A 16,419-nucleotide genomic window follows, 5' to 3' on the forward strand; every position below is an offset into this window, starting at 1 on the left:
ACACTCCAAGATCACGCAAAAGCATTAGAGCTTTAATACCAAAAGTAAGAAGTAAGCGCACGTCAGCCCGACCTCCCACGCACCTCCTAGTGAATTTGGGGAATATCCCTGAGCAGGACGTGGGTGGGAAACTGCTTACAGGTTCAGACCTGTGCTGGGAGACCTGATTCACTTCTTTCAGAGTCGTGCAAATCAAGAGGATGACAGACACTGCTGATAATTGAATAGCAACATGTCTGACCGACTATGTGCTTTTCTATAGTGGAGCAAAGACACATTACTGTAAAAATCCTAGAAACATTGGACAAATACAGCTCAGTTTGGGTCACAAAGAAATGATAGCTAATAACTCAATAGCAAAACAATAATCTGATTAAAAATTGGCAGAGTTGTAAGCACATTTCTCCAAGGACGACATCCAGGTTGGCAGTAGATCCACAGAAAGATGGTCAACATCCCCGAGCATCAGGGAGATGCAAATCCAAACCCCAAGGAGATACCACCTCGGAATCAGCAGCACCAGAAACCACAGGTGCTGGTGAGGATGTGGAGAAACGGGAAGCTCGTGCACTGTTAAAGATTTTATTTATTTATTAGACGGACAGAGATCTGTCCGTGAGGATCCGGGCGGGCATCCAGCCTTACAAAAGAGTGGGGTCCCCATCCCTAGGAATGCCCACGGAATGGGCCCACCCATGTTGGGGGGAATGAAGCCATCAAGCAGATGGAAGGACCACCTCTACCACCCCTACCTGAGAATTCCGTGGCCTGCCGCCTCGGGACCCACTCACATGGCTCCGAGTTCTGTCCCTGTGCCCATCCCTCTCCTGGGGGCTGGGGCCAGCCAGGGGAGACCACATGCCCCCTCCCTACAGAGTCTTGGTTTTTTCATTCTCGTTCTCTGGCCAGTATAGGCTTGAAGACAGAATAATCAATTTTATTTATTTTTAAAATTTTGAGAGAGAATGCTCACAAGTAGGAGGGGCAGGGGAGGGGCAGAGAGAGAAGCGGACTCCCTGCTGAGCAGGGAGTGGAACTGTCAGACTCCAGGATCACCAATGGAGCCACCCAGGCGCCCCCAGAGTAATCAGTTTTATAGAAGACTACTTCTGGCCCCTAGAGGAGGTGTCAGACACCTATAGATTTTGAAGATCATGAATTTTAAGATAAAAAAGGTTTTGCTCTAAGGGTTTCATCAGGTCAAAGAACACTCATCCTTCCGTGTTCCAGACAGGCCTTCTACTACAGCGATAGCCATGACTTCTAGGGCTGCCTGAAGCTTTACTGGGTGGACGAGGTGTGCAGTCCAGTGGCGCTCTTGGTTATGGATCCCTTGACTTTATTAAATGGCTAAATAATGGGATTCAAGTCTTAACAAAGCAGACAACAATATTAAAATGTGGTATTTCTTTTTATTGTTTTTGCTTTTCAGGAAAATTAGTATTTGCCACACGATCTTGCCTGAAGTTTTAAATCAACTGTTAAGGGATTTTTCTATTGAATTTACAAAACATTTGCTTTGCTAGAACATTTCTCATCTTTTTGTTATTTGTTACACAACATTCGAGGACAATACGGCTGTCTTAAGATCTCAGACCTGAGAAATCTATGGCAAGACTTCTGGGAAGTGCATTAGTCAAGGTATAATTTAACAATTTGTTTTTAAAGATCTTATTTATTTGACAGCGAGAGAGAGTGAGAGAGAGAGCACAAGCAGGGGGAGCGGGAGAGAGAGAAGCAGGCTTCCTGCAGAGTGTGGAGCCCGATACAGGGCTCGATCCCAGGATCCTGGGAATGTGACCTGAGCCGAAGGCAGATGCCTATCGACGGAGCCACCGAGGCACCTCAGTCGAGGTATAACTGGAGTATGAATATATACACATCCCATAGCCCCAATCGGGAACACGGACAGTCCTATTTCTGCGAATGTTTTCCACCTACAATGTGGCCTCATGTTGTAGAAGTAGTTTTTGACTGGGGGTGCCTCTGCCCTCCAGGAGTCATTTGGCATCAGGGGTCCCGGGGACGGTCGCAGGGGAGGGTGTTACTGGCTTTGAGTGGGTAGAACCCAGGGAAGCAGCCGGACACCCCACAGCACACAGGATGAATTCTCACGGGGAATGAGCCAACCCACGTGTCCGCAGTGTCACGGTAAGAAATCCTCCCCCAGCTGACTCGCCGTCCACCGGAGCACGCGCTTTACTGCCTGGCGAAGACTATTGCAAAGATTTAATGACGGAGATCGGGACATACACCACTTAATTTGTCTTGAACCTCCTCCACTAGGTCCATCTGCTCGTACGGAGTTAACTTGGACGAATGTGACGTCGCTAAGCAAGTGGTTCCCCTGCACGTTCTTCTAGACTGTGGGAAGAATGTGATGATTCGTGGAGCGTCCGGCAAGAGCGAGGTGTTCTCTGCTCGTGGACGGGACCATCTCAACACTCGGAGAACGAAGAGCTTCACCTACTGTTCCTGTGTTACGTGCGTGACTGGGCACTAAGGCGCACTTGCCCTCTGCGTGGACAGTGACCTCTCACAGTGTCTTCTATGAATAACAGTGCGCACATGGGGTGTGTGACAAAAATTAACAGGTGGGTCGTATTTTATTTATTTATTTTAAAGATTTTACTTATTTATTTGACAGAGAGAGATCACAAGCAGGCAGAGAGGCAGGCAGAGAGAGAGGAGGAAACAGGCTCCCCGCTGAGCAGAGAGCCCGATGCGGGACTCGATCCCAGGACCCTGAGATCATGACCTGAGCCGGAGGCAGAGGCTTAACACGGTGAGCCCGCCAGGCGCCCCCGTGGGTTGTATTTTCAACAAATACTGGTTGTGAAGTATCAAGGTTTGAAGTGAGTTCTTATGGGCAATCAAATTTCTAAAAAATCACGTTAAGTTTCGTAAGTGGAGAAATTTTTCACTACGTCGCTAAGCACTCATTTCAGGGTCACATTCTGTGTATCTTCTTATGGTCGACAAACTGGTCCAAGTGGTTCAAGTTATCCCACCACTTGAAGAGGAAGGCATCGGCAATGATCTGAAACCACGGGGTCAACTTGATCTCACCGCAGGCCGCCTTCTTCAGAAGCGCCTTCAGCTCTTCCTTGGTCACGTAGCAGTGGCTCTTAATCTCATTGGGGTCCGGGTTCACCGTCACGCTCTTCCGCAGGAACAGGATGTAGTCGATCTCGTGCTCGCCCCAGAGGCCGTCGGACTGAGCCTTGTAGTGGATTCGCGTCAGGTAGCTCATGTCCTCCGGAGGCACCTGCGGTGGGAACCAAACAGCAGCGGAGGCTGCAGCACCAGTGACCTCTAGCCGCAGGCGCCTGGCCCTGCGCGCCCGGACCCCGCACCACGGACCCCGCGTCCCGCCGCCTTGGAGGGCGACCGTCGGACCGGCGGCGCGTGGAGGGGTTCCTGGAGCCGCAAGTGCCTAAACCTTTCTTCCTGCAGGACCCAGCACTCGAGTGTCCGGAACAGCAAACGTGGCTCACGGCGCGGCGTGTCCTGCCGCCCGGACGGTCCGCTGCTGCGCTCTGCGGTCTCATTCCGGGCCCAGCAGGCAGCAGGGCAGAGACTGCGTGTGCCCCACCCGGCGATCGGGCCGGCGATCGGGCCGCGGCCCCCACTGAAGGGACCCCCGCCCCGGTCGCTGACAAAGACATCGGACTTTACACACGGGTCCCGGGTCGATCCGCTTGCGCCGGGCCACACCGTCCCACGGAATCCCAGTGCGCAGGCGCCGACGGAGGAGCGTTCCGGGGCGCTCACGAGGCCACGCGGAGAGACGAGCCCCGACGGCACGTTCTGCCCGCGGCGTCCCCCGCCGGCCGCTTACCTCCTCCATGGGGATCCCCAGCTCCGCCTCCAGGCGCCTCTGGGCCGCGCGCCGCACCCCGATGGCCTCGTCCTCGTCCAGCTCGCGCGGGGTGCTCAGCGGGTGGCTGCAGCACGAGTTGGTGAAGCAGCCTGCGGGGACCGACTCGCGTCAGCGGCCCGTCCGGTCGCTGCGGCCGCGCGGGACGGACGCCTCGGTCCTCAGCAACAGGAGGGGCGCCGGGAGAAGGTCCGTCTCCGCTCGGGTCGCGGTCGCAGGGTCCCGGCATCGACCCCGCATCGACCCCGCATCGGGCCCCGCATCGGGCCCCGCTTCCCTTCCCCACGCCTGCTTGGGCTCCGTCGGTCGCGGCCGAGCACGTAAACCCTCCGGAAGCCGCGTTTCTCCGCCCGCCGTCTCGGCGGACCCCGACGCGCTCCGGGCCGGCTCCAGGGGCCCCAGCGCGGGGCCCGCGCCGAGCTCCCGGCGCCGCGCACGGGCGTCCGCAGGCCCGAGCGACCCCGCGGGGTCCGCACTCACCGGGAAAGGTGATCTTGGCGTCCGAGCGCTGCTGCAGCAGGAGCCGGTCGTCCGCGTCGAACAGGAACACGCTGAAGGCGCGGTGCAGCAGCCCTGCGGGGCCAGCGCGCGGGCTCGTCGGCTCGGCCGCGCCCCCGCACGGCCCCGGCCCCGCCCCCTACCCCGCCCCCACACGACCCCGCCCCCGCCCCGCCCCCACACGGCCCAAGCCCCGCCCCGGCCCCGCCCCCGCCCGGCCCGGCCCGCACCGCGGTCGATGTTGGCGTTGAGGTGGCAGTTGCGCTTGGTGTCGGCGCCCACGCGCCGGTCGTCCGCGTCCACGACGATGCACATCTCCGACAGCAGCTGCGCCTGCCGCGCGTCCAGCTCCTGCGCGTCCGCCTCCGGCATGCCGGCCGCCGTGGCCCTGTCACGGCGCCGCGCGTGACCACGGGTCCCCGAGACCGGCTCCCCCGGCCCCAGCGCCCGCCGGCTCGGTCCCGCTCCCCGCGCTCCGCCTCCGCGGCCCTCCGCGCCCGACCCCGTCCCACCGGGTCCACTTACCTCAGGCGGCCGCGCTCCGCCAGATCTACCCCCGGGCCCCGCCCCCAGGCCTGGGGCCCGCCCCTCGAGGCCGCGCGCCCAATCATCTGCGCCCGCGCCACAGCGCGCCACATGCTCCCCAGCCAATCGCGCGCCGGCCGCGCTGACGTGACGGTCGCGCGAGGGCGTGTGCAGGGTCCCGACGCCGAGGCGCGGCGGCTCCCGGTGCCCTCTGAGCCACGGTGCCCTCTGAGCCACGCTGTGCTGAGCGCGGGGCCCGCGGAGCGCTTTTAAGGAGGGAACGCGTCCGCAGGGGTGAGGCGCGCGGCTCGGACCCTACCCGCCCTTCCGCGCGCCAGAGACGCCGAGCCGCGCGCTCGCGCACTTCCGGGTCTGGGCGGTGCGAGCTCCGACGCGTCGTGACGTGTGTGCGCGGGGCCCTGTGCGCCGTGAGCGGCCGCGGCGGGGTGTGGCAGGGGTCGCGGCGGGGGCCGCGCTCGGGTTCGCGCCGCGCGGCGGCAGGACGAGCGCCGCGGGGCCGCGCCGAGTGCCCTGGCCCCGGCGGCCGCGGCCGCCGCACGGCCCCGCACTCGGAGTCCTGAGCGCCGCGTGCTTCCGCGCGGCCGGGGCTCCGGTCGTTCGGGCGTCCCCGGCGCGGTCTCCGGCCCCCGCCGTTCGCGTCCGGCCCCGCCTCAGGGGGCGACGGCCTGGGGCTCGGGTCGGGATCCGGCGCCCTGCTCGGCGGCGCGGGGGGACCCGCTGCGCCCCCTCCCCACCCCTGCTGGTCCCCGTCTCTCGCCGTCTCTCTGGCAAATGAATAAAATCGCACAAAAGTGTTTGATAATGTGCGGCGCCTGGGGGCTCGGCCGGTTCAATAAAGCCGCTGCCTTCGCTCGGGTCCTGGTCTCAGGGCCTGGGATCGGGCCCCGCGTCGGGCCCTCTGCTCGGCGGGGAGCCTGCCCCCCCCCCCCCCGCCTGCCTCTGCCTGTCAAATAAAAGTTAAAAATAAATAGATACATGAAAAATAAATAGGCAAAAGACAAAGTATATTTAAAAATTCTCGAGTGTTCGATCCGAAGGTGCGCACGGTAGAGGGAAGTGCCCCGGCCTCCGAAGAAACGCTTGCCTCCCGCACTCGCTGGACAGCGCCGGCAGCTGCTTGACCAGCCCTTCCAGATGACGCCGCGGAGTTTGCTTTGGTGAGAACCAGCCACTGCGCAGTCCTGCCCACGGCCGACGGGCAGGGTCACCTTCCCCCAGGGACTCCGCGGCCTCCCGTGAGAACTTCGCTAACTTCAACCCCCAGGATCCTGCAAGTACTTTAACACATAAAAATTGGAAATTTCTGGGCGCCTGGGGGGCTCGGTGGGTGAAGCCGCTGCCTTCGGCTCAGGTCATGATCTCAGGGTCCTGGGATCGAGCCCCGCATCGGGCTCTCTGCTCAGCGGGGAGCCTGCTTGCCCTCCTCTCTCTGCCTGCCTCTCTGCCTACTGTGATCTCTGTCTGTCAAATAAATAAATAAAATCTTAAAAAAAAAAAAAAAAGAAATTTCCTTCATCCCCGACTCCACCAAGAAACAGGTTGCCCCCCCGCCCCCGCCCCCAGGGCGCGTGTCCCACCCACGGACCGCTGGCGGTCCCCCGGCCGAGGTCTCCCTGGACAGCACCAGCACTTCCCAGCAAGAGCGAGCGGCGCAGCGTCCCGGCAGGCCCGCGCCCGTGCTCCGCGGAGACCCGCAGTGCCCGCTTCCGCGGGAGCGGCTGACGGGAGTCCTTCTGGCCAATGGCGAGCGCGGGCTCCGGGGCGGTGAGTCACCGCCGCCGCCGCGCTCCAGCGCTCACAGCTCTGCCCCCGGGAGCCGCGCGGCCGGCAGCCTCCGCCGCAGCCCGCAGCGTGCGGCCGCGGGGACTCGCGGGCCCGGACGCCCCCAGCGGCGCCCCCGACCCGAGCCGATGGACGCGGCCCTGGGGGGGGCGAGGACCCCCGCGCGAGCCCGCCGCAGTGAGTACCGGGGGCCGCGCCGGCGGGTCCGTGCGAGCGCCCGCGTCTCCCCGTCCATGGCTCGGCCCTTCGGGGCTCACCTTCGGGCAACCGCCGGCCCCGTGGGGCGAGGGCGGGCCGTCTCGGGCGCCCACGAGCGCCGCCGCCCCGCCCAGCCCCCGGCCGCCCGCGCACTCGGACCCCGCCTCGCGGCACGGGACTTCCGGCCGGGGCGCAGGGCGAGGGAGGGACTTCCGCCGTCGCGGCGGATGCGGAGGCCGCGAAGGGAACTTCCGGCGCGGGGCGGAGGTCGTGGCGGACTTCCGGCGGCCGAGGCGCGACGCGAGGCCGGAGCTTCCGGCGGCTCCGGAAGTGCGGGGCGTAGGGCTGCCGGGTCGCGCGGCCGCGTCAGGGCGGGAGTCGGTGTCCTGCGTGTCCCGGTGCGTGCGGGCGCCGCGGGGTGGGGAGCGGGCGGGCTGCGGCGCGGGGCCCGGTCGGCGGCACGGGGCGGCGGGCGAGTGCCGGGCGGTCGTCTGCGTCCGCGGCGGGGCGGGGGGCGGGGGGCGTGCCGCGGTCCTGGCGGCGGGCGCGGGGCCGCGGGTCTCCGGCTCCGCGCGGGCGGCAGCCCCGTCAGGGCAGGTCGGGGCCTCCACGGCGTGACCTTACACGGGTCCCCGGAGCCGTCGCCTCCGGGGCGGCCGGTGCCTCCGCAGTGCCTGCCCGCACGCTCGGCTCCCGGCCCGGGGTCCGCCGCTCCCGGCCCGGGGTCCGCGTGGCTCGCGCGGCCGGGCCCGCGGCAGTCGTGCGGGCGCCGTGTTCTCCTCCCGCGGGCCGGCCCGGGAGCGGCGGACCCCGGCCGCCCCGCCCCGCGGCTGCGCGACCTCTGCGAGCGCCTGCGGACCCCGCGAAGGTCGCGCTGGGCGGGGGCGCCCCGCGTCGCCGCGAAGCCCTCGGCACGGGACAGCTGGGGGCGGGCGCCGCCTTCCTCGCCGGTCCCAGCCCGCGGCCGCCGACGGCTGCGCTCGCACGTGCACCCGGGGAGCCCGGGGCTCCCCTTCCCGCCGCGCCGCCCGGCCCTTCGGGTGGACGCAGACCGCGGCGCGAGCCTGCCGGCGCGCTGTCCCCGGGGCTCGGGGCCGCTGGCCCTGCTGTCGCCGCGCCCGGCAGTTCGCAGCGCGGGCGGGGACAGCGCGGGCGGGGACTGTGCGGCCGGCGGGGGTCGTCCCCTTGGACGCCGTGGCGGGCGCGCACGGAGTGCACCGCGCGGTCATTAATGCTCGGGACGCTAAGGGCTTAAATGCTCTTTTCTGGCTAAAAAAGTGTTGCGCGGTCCCACGGGGTGTGAGACGGTGACCCTGTTTTCTGTGTGGGGTCGCGCGTGGCGCAGGGGGCGGGCGGGTACTTCGCATTAAACCTCCTTCCGGGAGTGTGGGATGCGGGGTTGGGTGTTTGGAGGGAACCGTTTATAATTCCATGAAAAGAATGTTTTTAAAAAGCAGAAGGTGGTTTTTGTTTTGTTTTGTTTTCATGAACCTGTTTAATGGGATCTGCCCTGTAATAGTGGGTTAGTATGCGCAGTGTTAAGAAATGTGATTATCTTTTGGAATTTCGGGTATTTGATTTTGATTATATTTAGGTAAAATGGCACAGCTTTTAACATTGATGACAGTAGATTAGTAAAGACTTTTTCCACTTTACAGTTCTGTGTTTTTTTCCTTCTCTCTGCCCCTTCAGGGTCCCCCTATTCGTCTTCCCTTTACAGTCTTTTTTTTTTAAGATTTTATTTATTTATTTGACAGAGAGAGCGCGCACAAGTAGGAGGAGCAGTGGCAGTGGGAGAGGGAGAACTAGGCTCCTTGCTGAGCAGGGAGCCTGATGTGGGCTCGATGCAGGACCCCGTGATGACATGAGCTGAAGACAGACACTTCAGCCACTGAGCCACCCAGGCACCCCTCCCCTCTGCAGTTCTGTGGCCAGTGTACTGATGTGTTTGGCCTGTGGAACATTTTGGGACCTGTTGGAGCTCCAGTGGGGACGGTGGAGTAATAGTGGCTGATGGTACTGATGCGTTGAACCTCACACCACACCTCTGTAGTAGTTCTGGTCGTCTGTCGCTGCAGCACTGTCTAACCACTTCCCCCAGTGTCTGCTTGGAGCCCCTGCATATCAGTTCAGTATTCCTTTTACAGACACCTGCGATTTCCTTGCTCCTCTCTGGGATTTCAACCTGAAAACACCCTACACTTTTCAAACGTTTATGTAGGATTTATCCTAATACCAATCCCTGTAGCGGCGAAGACCATAGACGCTTCAGTTCTCCAGCCAACCAAGGCCTTGTGCACCCTGGGCTGACGGGTGTGGGAGGAAGTGGTGTTTGCAGGAGGGCGGACGACTGGAGGAGGGAGAGGATGTGGACGACGAGGACAAGAGTGGGATTTTAAAGAAGGTTCAGGAAGAAAATTCTGATGGAGAGATGAATGAATGAAAAGAAGAAATTGGAAAGAGGCTAGGAAAACTAGAGGAGCCCCCACTCTCGTTTCGGAAGAACGCTGAGTATCACCGAAGACTTGAGTGGGGGAGGCAGAGCTTGAATTAGCCGCATCGTCATCAGCTGCTCAGAACGCAGCGCATGGCACAGGCATTACGAGCCCATCACTGAAATGGCACATCACGGAGCTTAGGTCTTAGGGGTGAAATTAGCAAGGATGAAAAATCTCCGTTTAATGCTAGGTTTTGGAGAACTAAAACCTGTTCCAGATTTCTAAACTGTGATGGTGTGAAGTGTACACATGTGGTTGGAAATCCGTCCACATGGAAAGATTACGAGTACATGTGCTGTGTGCTGAAATGACAAACAAGCAGAGCTCAGAACAGCAGTGTATGGGGTTTGTGGGGAGGAGGGAGGTTGAAGACTCCACGAAAGGCAGAGGGTGAAGATTTGTTAAAAGTGTTATTCATTTAAATAATCTTGACTTGCCAACGTGGGGCTTGAACTCCTGACCCTGAGATCAAGAGTCACACACTCTTCCAACGTGAGCCAGCCAGGCACCACCAGAGGGTGGCAGTTTTTGAAATTAGTTGTACAGAAGACTGCTTATTACTTTTTTGGGAAGATTTTTTGTTTATTTATTGGACAGAGAGGCACAGTAAGAGAGGGAACAGAAGCAGGGGAGCGTGGGAGAGGGAGAAGCAGGCTTCCGGTTGAGCAGGGGGCTTGAGGCAGGCTCTGTCCCAGGACCCTAGCTAGGACCATGACCTGAGCTGCAGGCAGACGCTTAATGACTGAGCCACCTAGGCACCCCAGGACTGCTTGTTTCTTAAGGTATAGTGTCTGGAAAGCCAGTGGTACGATACGTAAGACAGAAAATCATTGATTCAAAACCTACAACTCTGAGGGGTGCCTATAATTTCTGGCTCAGTTGGTGGAGTGTGTGACTCTTGATCTTGGGGTTGTGAGTTTGAGGCCTGCGCGGGGTGCAGAGATTACTGAAAAAATGAAAACACGAAACACTGAAAAACCTACAACTTTGAGGTAAAAGGAAGGTTGGTGTTGCAGTTTTTGCACTTCAAAATACATTAACTTTCCAGTTTATTCTTACCAGAATATTTCCACTGGAATAAGTCTTCAGAGAGGACAGAAAAGACCTTTACTCATTTATTTACTTGATTGAAACGTCTGTGGCTCTATTAGGATCGGTTTCACAGGGTTTTTGATAGTTTCCTTTTTTACAAAATGTGACTTACAAACTGCAAGGTAACTGTGGTAGATTGTGTTGATGATTTGGCAATGGAGATGCTTTATGAGGTTATTAATTTAATCTCTGTAATCACTGAAAAAGAGCTACTATGTCCACCTTCTTTTTATGAGGAATATAATTTCTGGGTAATGTTCCATTAAGTCATTTTGGTTTCTTGGCCAAATTTTTATGTGGCACAATTAAATAGTTCTAAATGTTTCCATTAAAAAAAATTACTGAAATACTCTTTAAGTGGGATCATACTGAATTGTTTAACCAAGGTAGTTTTGTTATATGCAATTTGTCAAAGTTAGTATCAATGTAACCTTTGTTACATTGTATATAAAATTCTGCCAATTATAGATTTTGCCATTGTTTGGCTTATATGTTTATTTCAGTCATTTCTAATTTCTGTAGCTCTAAATTTTCAGACCGAAATGTCATTAAAAAATGTGTTCTTTAATTTTTCAGTCAGAAATAAATTTTCGGGGTGCCTGGATGGCTCAGTCATTGGACATCTGCCTCCAGCTCGGGTTGTGATTCCAGGGTCCTGGGATTGGGCCCCACGTCGGGCTCCCTGCTCAGCCCGGAGCTGCTTCTCCCTCTCCCCTGCCCCTGCTTGTGTTCCCTCTCTTGCTGTGTCTCTCTCTGTCAAATAAATTTAAAAAAAAAATCTTTAAAAAAAAATAAATTTTCCACTGGGGTGCCGGGGTGGTTAGGCTCCATTGGTTAGGCATCTGCCTTCCGCAGGGTGTGATCCCAGAGTCTGGGGATTGAGCCTCCAGCCCCGCATCTTTGCCTGCTTGTGCACGTGCGCGCTAGCTCGCTGTCAGATGAAGAAACAAAATCTTTTTTTTTTTTAAGATTTTATTTATTTATTTGACAGACAGAGATCACAAGTAGGCAGAGAGGCAGGCAGAGAGAGAGAGAGAGGAAGAAGTAGGCTCCCTGCCGAGCAGAGAGAGAGAAGAGGAAGCAGGCTCCCCACCGAGAAGAGAGCCCGATGCGGGACTCGATCCCAGGACCCTGAGATCATGACCTGAGCTGAAGGCAGAGGCTTTAACCCACTGAGCCTCCCAGGCGCCCCCTCTTTTGTATTTTAAATGTGCAGAGGCCTTGCAAGCATATTACCTTCAGTATTTAGTTCTTGCTTTCTTCTGCAAATCTGCTGCCTCAATATTTCAGTACCTCAGTAATTTGATCTCTTTTTCACCTATTTCTTATCCCAGAAGTGAGGGCTGTTCTTGACCCCGCTCTTCTGCGCCACCGGCCCTCCCCACCCCAAGTCCGTCCATGTACCCCGCTGATCTTAAGGATCATCATTGATTGCCTAGACTGCTCTAGTAACTTCCTAGCTGGCTTTCCCATTCGTAGTCATCTGATTTTTCCATGTGTTTTCTACACAGCAGCAAGAGTGAGTTTTCATGTAAATCTAGTGTCATTCATGTAAACACCTTGAAATAACTTCCTTTTTTGTTTTAGGGTACAGTCTAAACGTAAAAGACAGGCTCCAAGCCTACCTCTCCCACATGTACCGTTCTCTCCATTGTTTGTTGGGCCTTAGCCACATTATCTCTTTGTTAGTACCTCTGAGAAAATAGCTCATTCCCAGCTTAGGGAATTTGCTCTTGGAACCCCCTCCTTCTCTCTCTTCCGCATGCTTAACTCTGACTAGTCCTTCAGTCTCAGTTTAAATGTCAGTTTCTTGGAAAAACCTTGCTAATTCTTTAGTTTGTATCTTGCCTTCTCATGGTATTTCTGTCTTTAAGACTAGTCACCATAGGGGCGCTGGGTGGCTCAGTGGGTTAATAAGCCTCTGCCTTCGGCTCAGGTCATGATCCCCGGGTCCCGGGATCCAGCCCCACATCAGGCTCTCTGCTCAGCAGGGAGTCTGCTTCCCTCTCCCTCTCTCTCTGCCTGCTGCTCTGCCTACTTGTGATCCATGTCTGTCAGATAAATAAATAAAATCTTAAAAAAAAAAAGACTAGTCACCATAATTTGTAATTTCTGTAGTAAATTCTGAGATTATATGCAAGGTCTGTCTCACAACTCTAAATAGCCTGAAAGTAGGAACCAAGTCTGTTTAGTTCACTGCAGTATTCCTGGCACCTCACGTGTTTATGAACTGAAGAGTACCGGTGCGGGACTTAAAGAAGGAAATGAATGCTGTTGCTGTCCCTGCTTTAACGATGACAAAATTAAGCTTTAGGAAGGTGGTTAAATGACTTGATCGAGGTTATACAGCTTGTTAGTGTTAGATGGGTTTGTTCATTCACTTACACCATCAAGTATTTTGGGATGTATTTATGTCAGGCCCTACGAGAACAATAGTGAGCTCAGATAGTGTCCCAGGTGGGACATGGGTGGTGGTGTGGGGGAAGCATTCATTCACTGAGTAAACCACAGATAAGATCTAGGTGTGCAGGTGCTGAGGGCCACGCAGTGCCGTGACTCGCAGTGGTCAGAGGAAGCTCTTTAGAGGAGGTAACGCTTAAGCCGGGGCTCCCCTCAGCAGCAGTGAGGAGTCCCCCACCCAGGGTCAGTGGAGGCTGAGCCGAGACCCTGACTTCCATCTCCCTCTTTTCGGTCTACCTGGCAGAAACAAGAATTTGCTGGGACATGGTCATTGGAGACCTGCTGTAACAGAAGACTTAAATCAGATCCTGAGTCTCATAACATGAAACCCATGATGTTGAGGCTTCAGTTGGAAATTATATGTCATGGAGAAGTGGGAAAATCTCCGTTTGAATGAGAGAAGACAACGGACAGCAGCACAGAGATGTCGCAGATGCTAGTATGACTCGGCAGGGATTTGCAGACAGCCAGAATGAGAGTATGTGGTCCTGAGCCGTTAGTAATGTTTGAGACAAATGAGAAAATAAAATGTCAAAAAAACCCACAGGATATAAAGAAGCACATGGAAATTTAGAGCTGAAGAGTGTAATTGAAACAAAAACCCGGTGGATGGCGGGACAGCAGAATGGAGAGGACAGAGGAAAAACGAAGAAGCAGAGGTCACCGGACCTGAACAGCGGAGAGAAAATAGACTGGAGGAAAGGGAACGGAGTATCGGGGGCCTGTGGGACTGGGACAAAAACCTGTTGCTCTTGTTACAGTCCCAGAAAGAGGGGAAAGACAGTGGCGCTGAAAACATATTTGAATAAACACTGGCTGAATATTTCCTAAATTTGGGAAGCTATAAACTTAACAGAATCAAGCAGATTAATGAAACTCCGACGAGAGAAACTCAAAGAAATCCATGCTAAGACCCATTGCAGTCAAACTTCTGAGATCTAAAGAAGCAGCACTGAGAGAGAAGTGCCACTTTCCCGGGAGCGGACAGACGAGTTGACAGTGGATTTGCCATCAGCGACTATAGAGGCCACGAGGATGTGGCGTATTTTTCAAGTGCAGAAAGAAAAGACCTGCCAGCCCAGGGTTCTGTATCAAGTGAAAACATCCTTCACGTGATCTGTCGGCAGCCCCACATCTGCCCAAAGAACCTCTGGAGGAAGTTCGCGCGACACCACGGGAATGCGGGAAGCCGAGCGGCGCAGCGGGAAAGAAGCACGGCAGGTTCCCCTCGCGGCTGAAGTTTGAAGCTCTGGACGTTCTCTCGGGGTGTGTGGAGGAAGCGTCTCACGTGACCCGTTACCAGTGCGGGTGTACCTAGATGGGAGGGCAGCTTTCTGTTCGTTACCGTGACCTCGTGCAGTGTTGATCATCGGACCGATACTGTGAAAACCTAATGCCTGCAGCAGTCCCTGAAAGTCGTACAGGAGAGGTGACCTCAGAAACGACACCGTACGTCAGAATGGCATGCCGAGACATGTTGAAGTAATCCGCAGGAAAGCAGAAACAAAACAAAAAACACAATGAGGGACCAGAGATTGACTTGTATACTAGGAACAAGTGGGGTTTACTTGTGCATACAAATTTGGAGTGTCGTTCGAAAATCATCTGTGTAATTGATCTGTTAACAGGGTAAAGAAAAGCCGCACCATTAAGTGATGCAGAAAAAAAAACATGACAAAATTCAGCACATTAGTGAGATTCTCAGGAGCGGGGAGTCTCCTCATTGCGCAGTTGACCTACAGCTAGCGTCCTACTTAAGGGTCAGAAACAGTCTTTTTAACCTTGAGATCAAAACAAAACAAGGATGTTTATTGTCACTATTTACAACACAATACTAGAATTTCTAGCCAGAAGGAAAGGAAATAAAGGCGCACAGATCAGAAAGGAAGAAATGAAACTTTTTTTATGACCTAATAGTCTACATAAAAAATGCCAAAGAATGAATAAAAATTTAGAACTAATAAATGACTTGACAACAGTGTGGGGTACTAGCAATTAACATAAAATGGAAATGAAAATACAATGTTGTTTAACATCACTCAGACAGTAACAGCACAAATTTCGGTGTGAATTCGAAAAGTCACATGTAGGACTTCTTTGTGGAAATTTACAGAACTGAGGAAAGAAGAAACGATCTAAATAAACTGAGACATACACTGTATTCATAGGTTGGAACGCTCAGCATGATAAGGGTGCCACTTCTCTCCAAATTGATGAACAGATTAAACACAATTCCTTTAAACTTCCATGAAGATTTTTATTTTTGTAGGTATGGGAACAATTATTCCATGGAAATCTTTAGTAAAAGGCGAAAGATTTATGCGATCTGAAGAGAAACCAGAGTATGGGAACAATTATTCCAAGTTTATGTGGACAGGCAAAGGAACTAGAAGAGTTAAGACAATTTGGAAAAAGATTTCAGTGATAGGAATCACTCATGATTTCAAGACCACACAGTAGTCCAGACTGTTGGCAGGGGCACCTGGCCGGCTCAGTTGGAAGAGCATCCTGCTTTTGATCTTGGGGGCATGAATTCAAGCCCCACGTTCATTATAGAGAGTACTTAAATAAAACTGAAAAAGAAAAATACTGTGTTGTTTGGAGAGAGAGAGAGAGAGATACATAGATCAGGTGAACAGAAGAGAGAACCAAAAATAACCTCACCTAAATATAGCCAGCGGATTTTTGACCAAGATGCCAAACTTTCTTAACTCAGTGTGGGATGGATAGCTTTCAACATGTGATGGTGGAATAATCGGATATCCTCAGCAAAGAATGAAACAAACAAGAAAACCCCAAACAAAAATACCCTGTGATCTAAACACACCTTAATATAAACACCCAAAGGAGCTCATAAATTTAAATATAATGTATAAAAGTACAATTTTAAAAGAAAACAAAATTTTTAGGACCTAGAATTGATAAAAAGTTCTTAGACCTGACTCTGGAAGTATGATCTGTAGGAGAAAGATAATCGATCGGTGGGATTTCATCAAAATTGTAAAAGTGTTGCTTTGTGAAAAACCCTGTTAGGAGAAAAGACTGCGGGAGAGGGGGGTGGGAGGTCGGGGGAACCAGGTGGTGGGTATTAGGGAGGGCAGGGATTGCATGGAGCACTGTGTGTGGTGCAAAAATAATGATACTGTTATGCTGAAAATAAATAAAAAATAAATTAAAAAAAAAAAAAAGACTGGGGGAAACTTGGTAACCCACTCAGCTGACATGTAACGCGTGAAGGCTGTATGGAGAACTTTCAGGTCTCCGCAGTAAAAACCCAGAGTCCTGTTAGAAGACACGGGGAGACGTTTTCCTGACAGTACACGGGAAGATGTGCAGGGTCACCAGCCACCAGAGAAGTGTGCGCAAACACCGTGCACGTCGGTCAGAGCCACTGGAACTGAACACCGGGAACGCTCCAGATGAGTCTGGAGAGCAGAATCCCGTTGCTGATGGGAACAGAAGACG

The 16,419-nt window shown here is 54.6% G+C and overlaps 2 protein-coding genes and 1 pseudogene across 5 annotated transcripts in view; 1 reads left to right on the forward strand and 2 right to left on the reverse strand.

Annotated features, from left to right (window-relative positions):
• Positions 1-1,392: 1,392 nt before the first annotated feature.
• On the reverse strand, positions 1,393-5,105 carry IDI1 (isopentenyl-diphosphate delta isomerase 1). 2 transcript variants are annotated; one of them, XM_059183680.1, is made up of 5 exons: positions 4,904-5,096; positions 4,609-4,766; positions 4,361-4,453; positions 3,842-3,972; positions 1,393-3,268 (listed from the first exon to the last, which is right to left on the reverse strand). In XM_059183680.1, the coding sequence occupies exons 1-5, from the start codon at positions 5,014-5,016 to the stop codon at positions 2,951-2,953; spliced, it is 813 nt and encodes a 270-aa protein (XP_059039663.1). In that variant the 5' UTR covers positions 5,017-5,096; the 3' UTR covers positions 1,393-2,950. The 2 variants fall into 2 exon arrangements, with proteins under 2 accessions (XP_059039663.1, XP_059039664.1); XM_059183681.1 differs by lacking the exon at positions 4,361-4,453 and having other exon boundaries at positions 4,904-5,105.
• Positions 5,106-6,722: 1,617 nt separating this feature from the next.
• The window catches only part of WDR37 (WD repeat domain 37), a 50,405-nt gene continuing 40,708 nt past the window's right edge, over positions 6,723-16,419 (forward strand). For 2 of the 3 annotated variants that reach the window (XM_059183682.1, XM_059183684.1), the window contains exon 1: positions 7,180-7,302. The gene's annotated coding sequence lies outside the window, so the exon portion shown is untranslated. Of the gene's footprint in view, positions 6,884-7,179; positions 7,303-16,419 lie in introns of those variants that run through there. The other variant, XM_059183683.1, reaches the window with a different exon arrangement.
• LOC131839966 (U5 spliceosomal RNA) lies at positions 15,194-15,298 on the reverse strand (annotated as a pseudogene).

The sequence above is a fragment of the Mustela lutreola genome, chromosome 8 (assembly GCF_030435805.1).
Source record: "Mustela lutreola isolate mMusLut2 chromosome 8, mMusLut2.pri, whole genome shotgun sequence".
NCBI lineage: Eukaryota > Metazoa > Chordata > Mammalia > Carnivora > Mustelidae > Mustela > Mustela lutreola.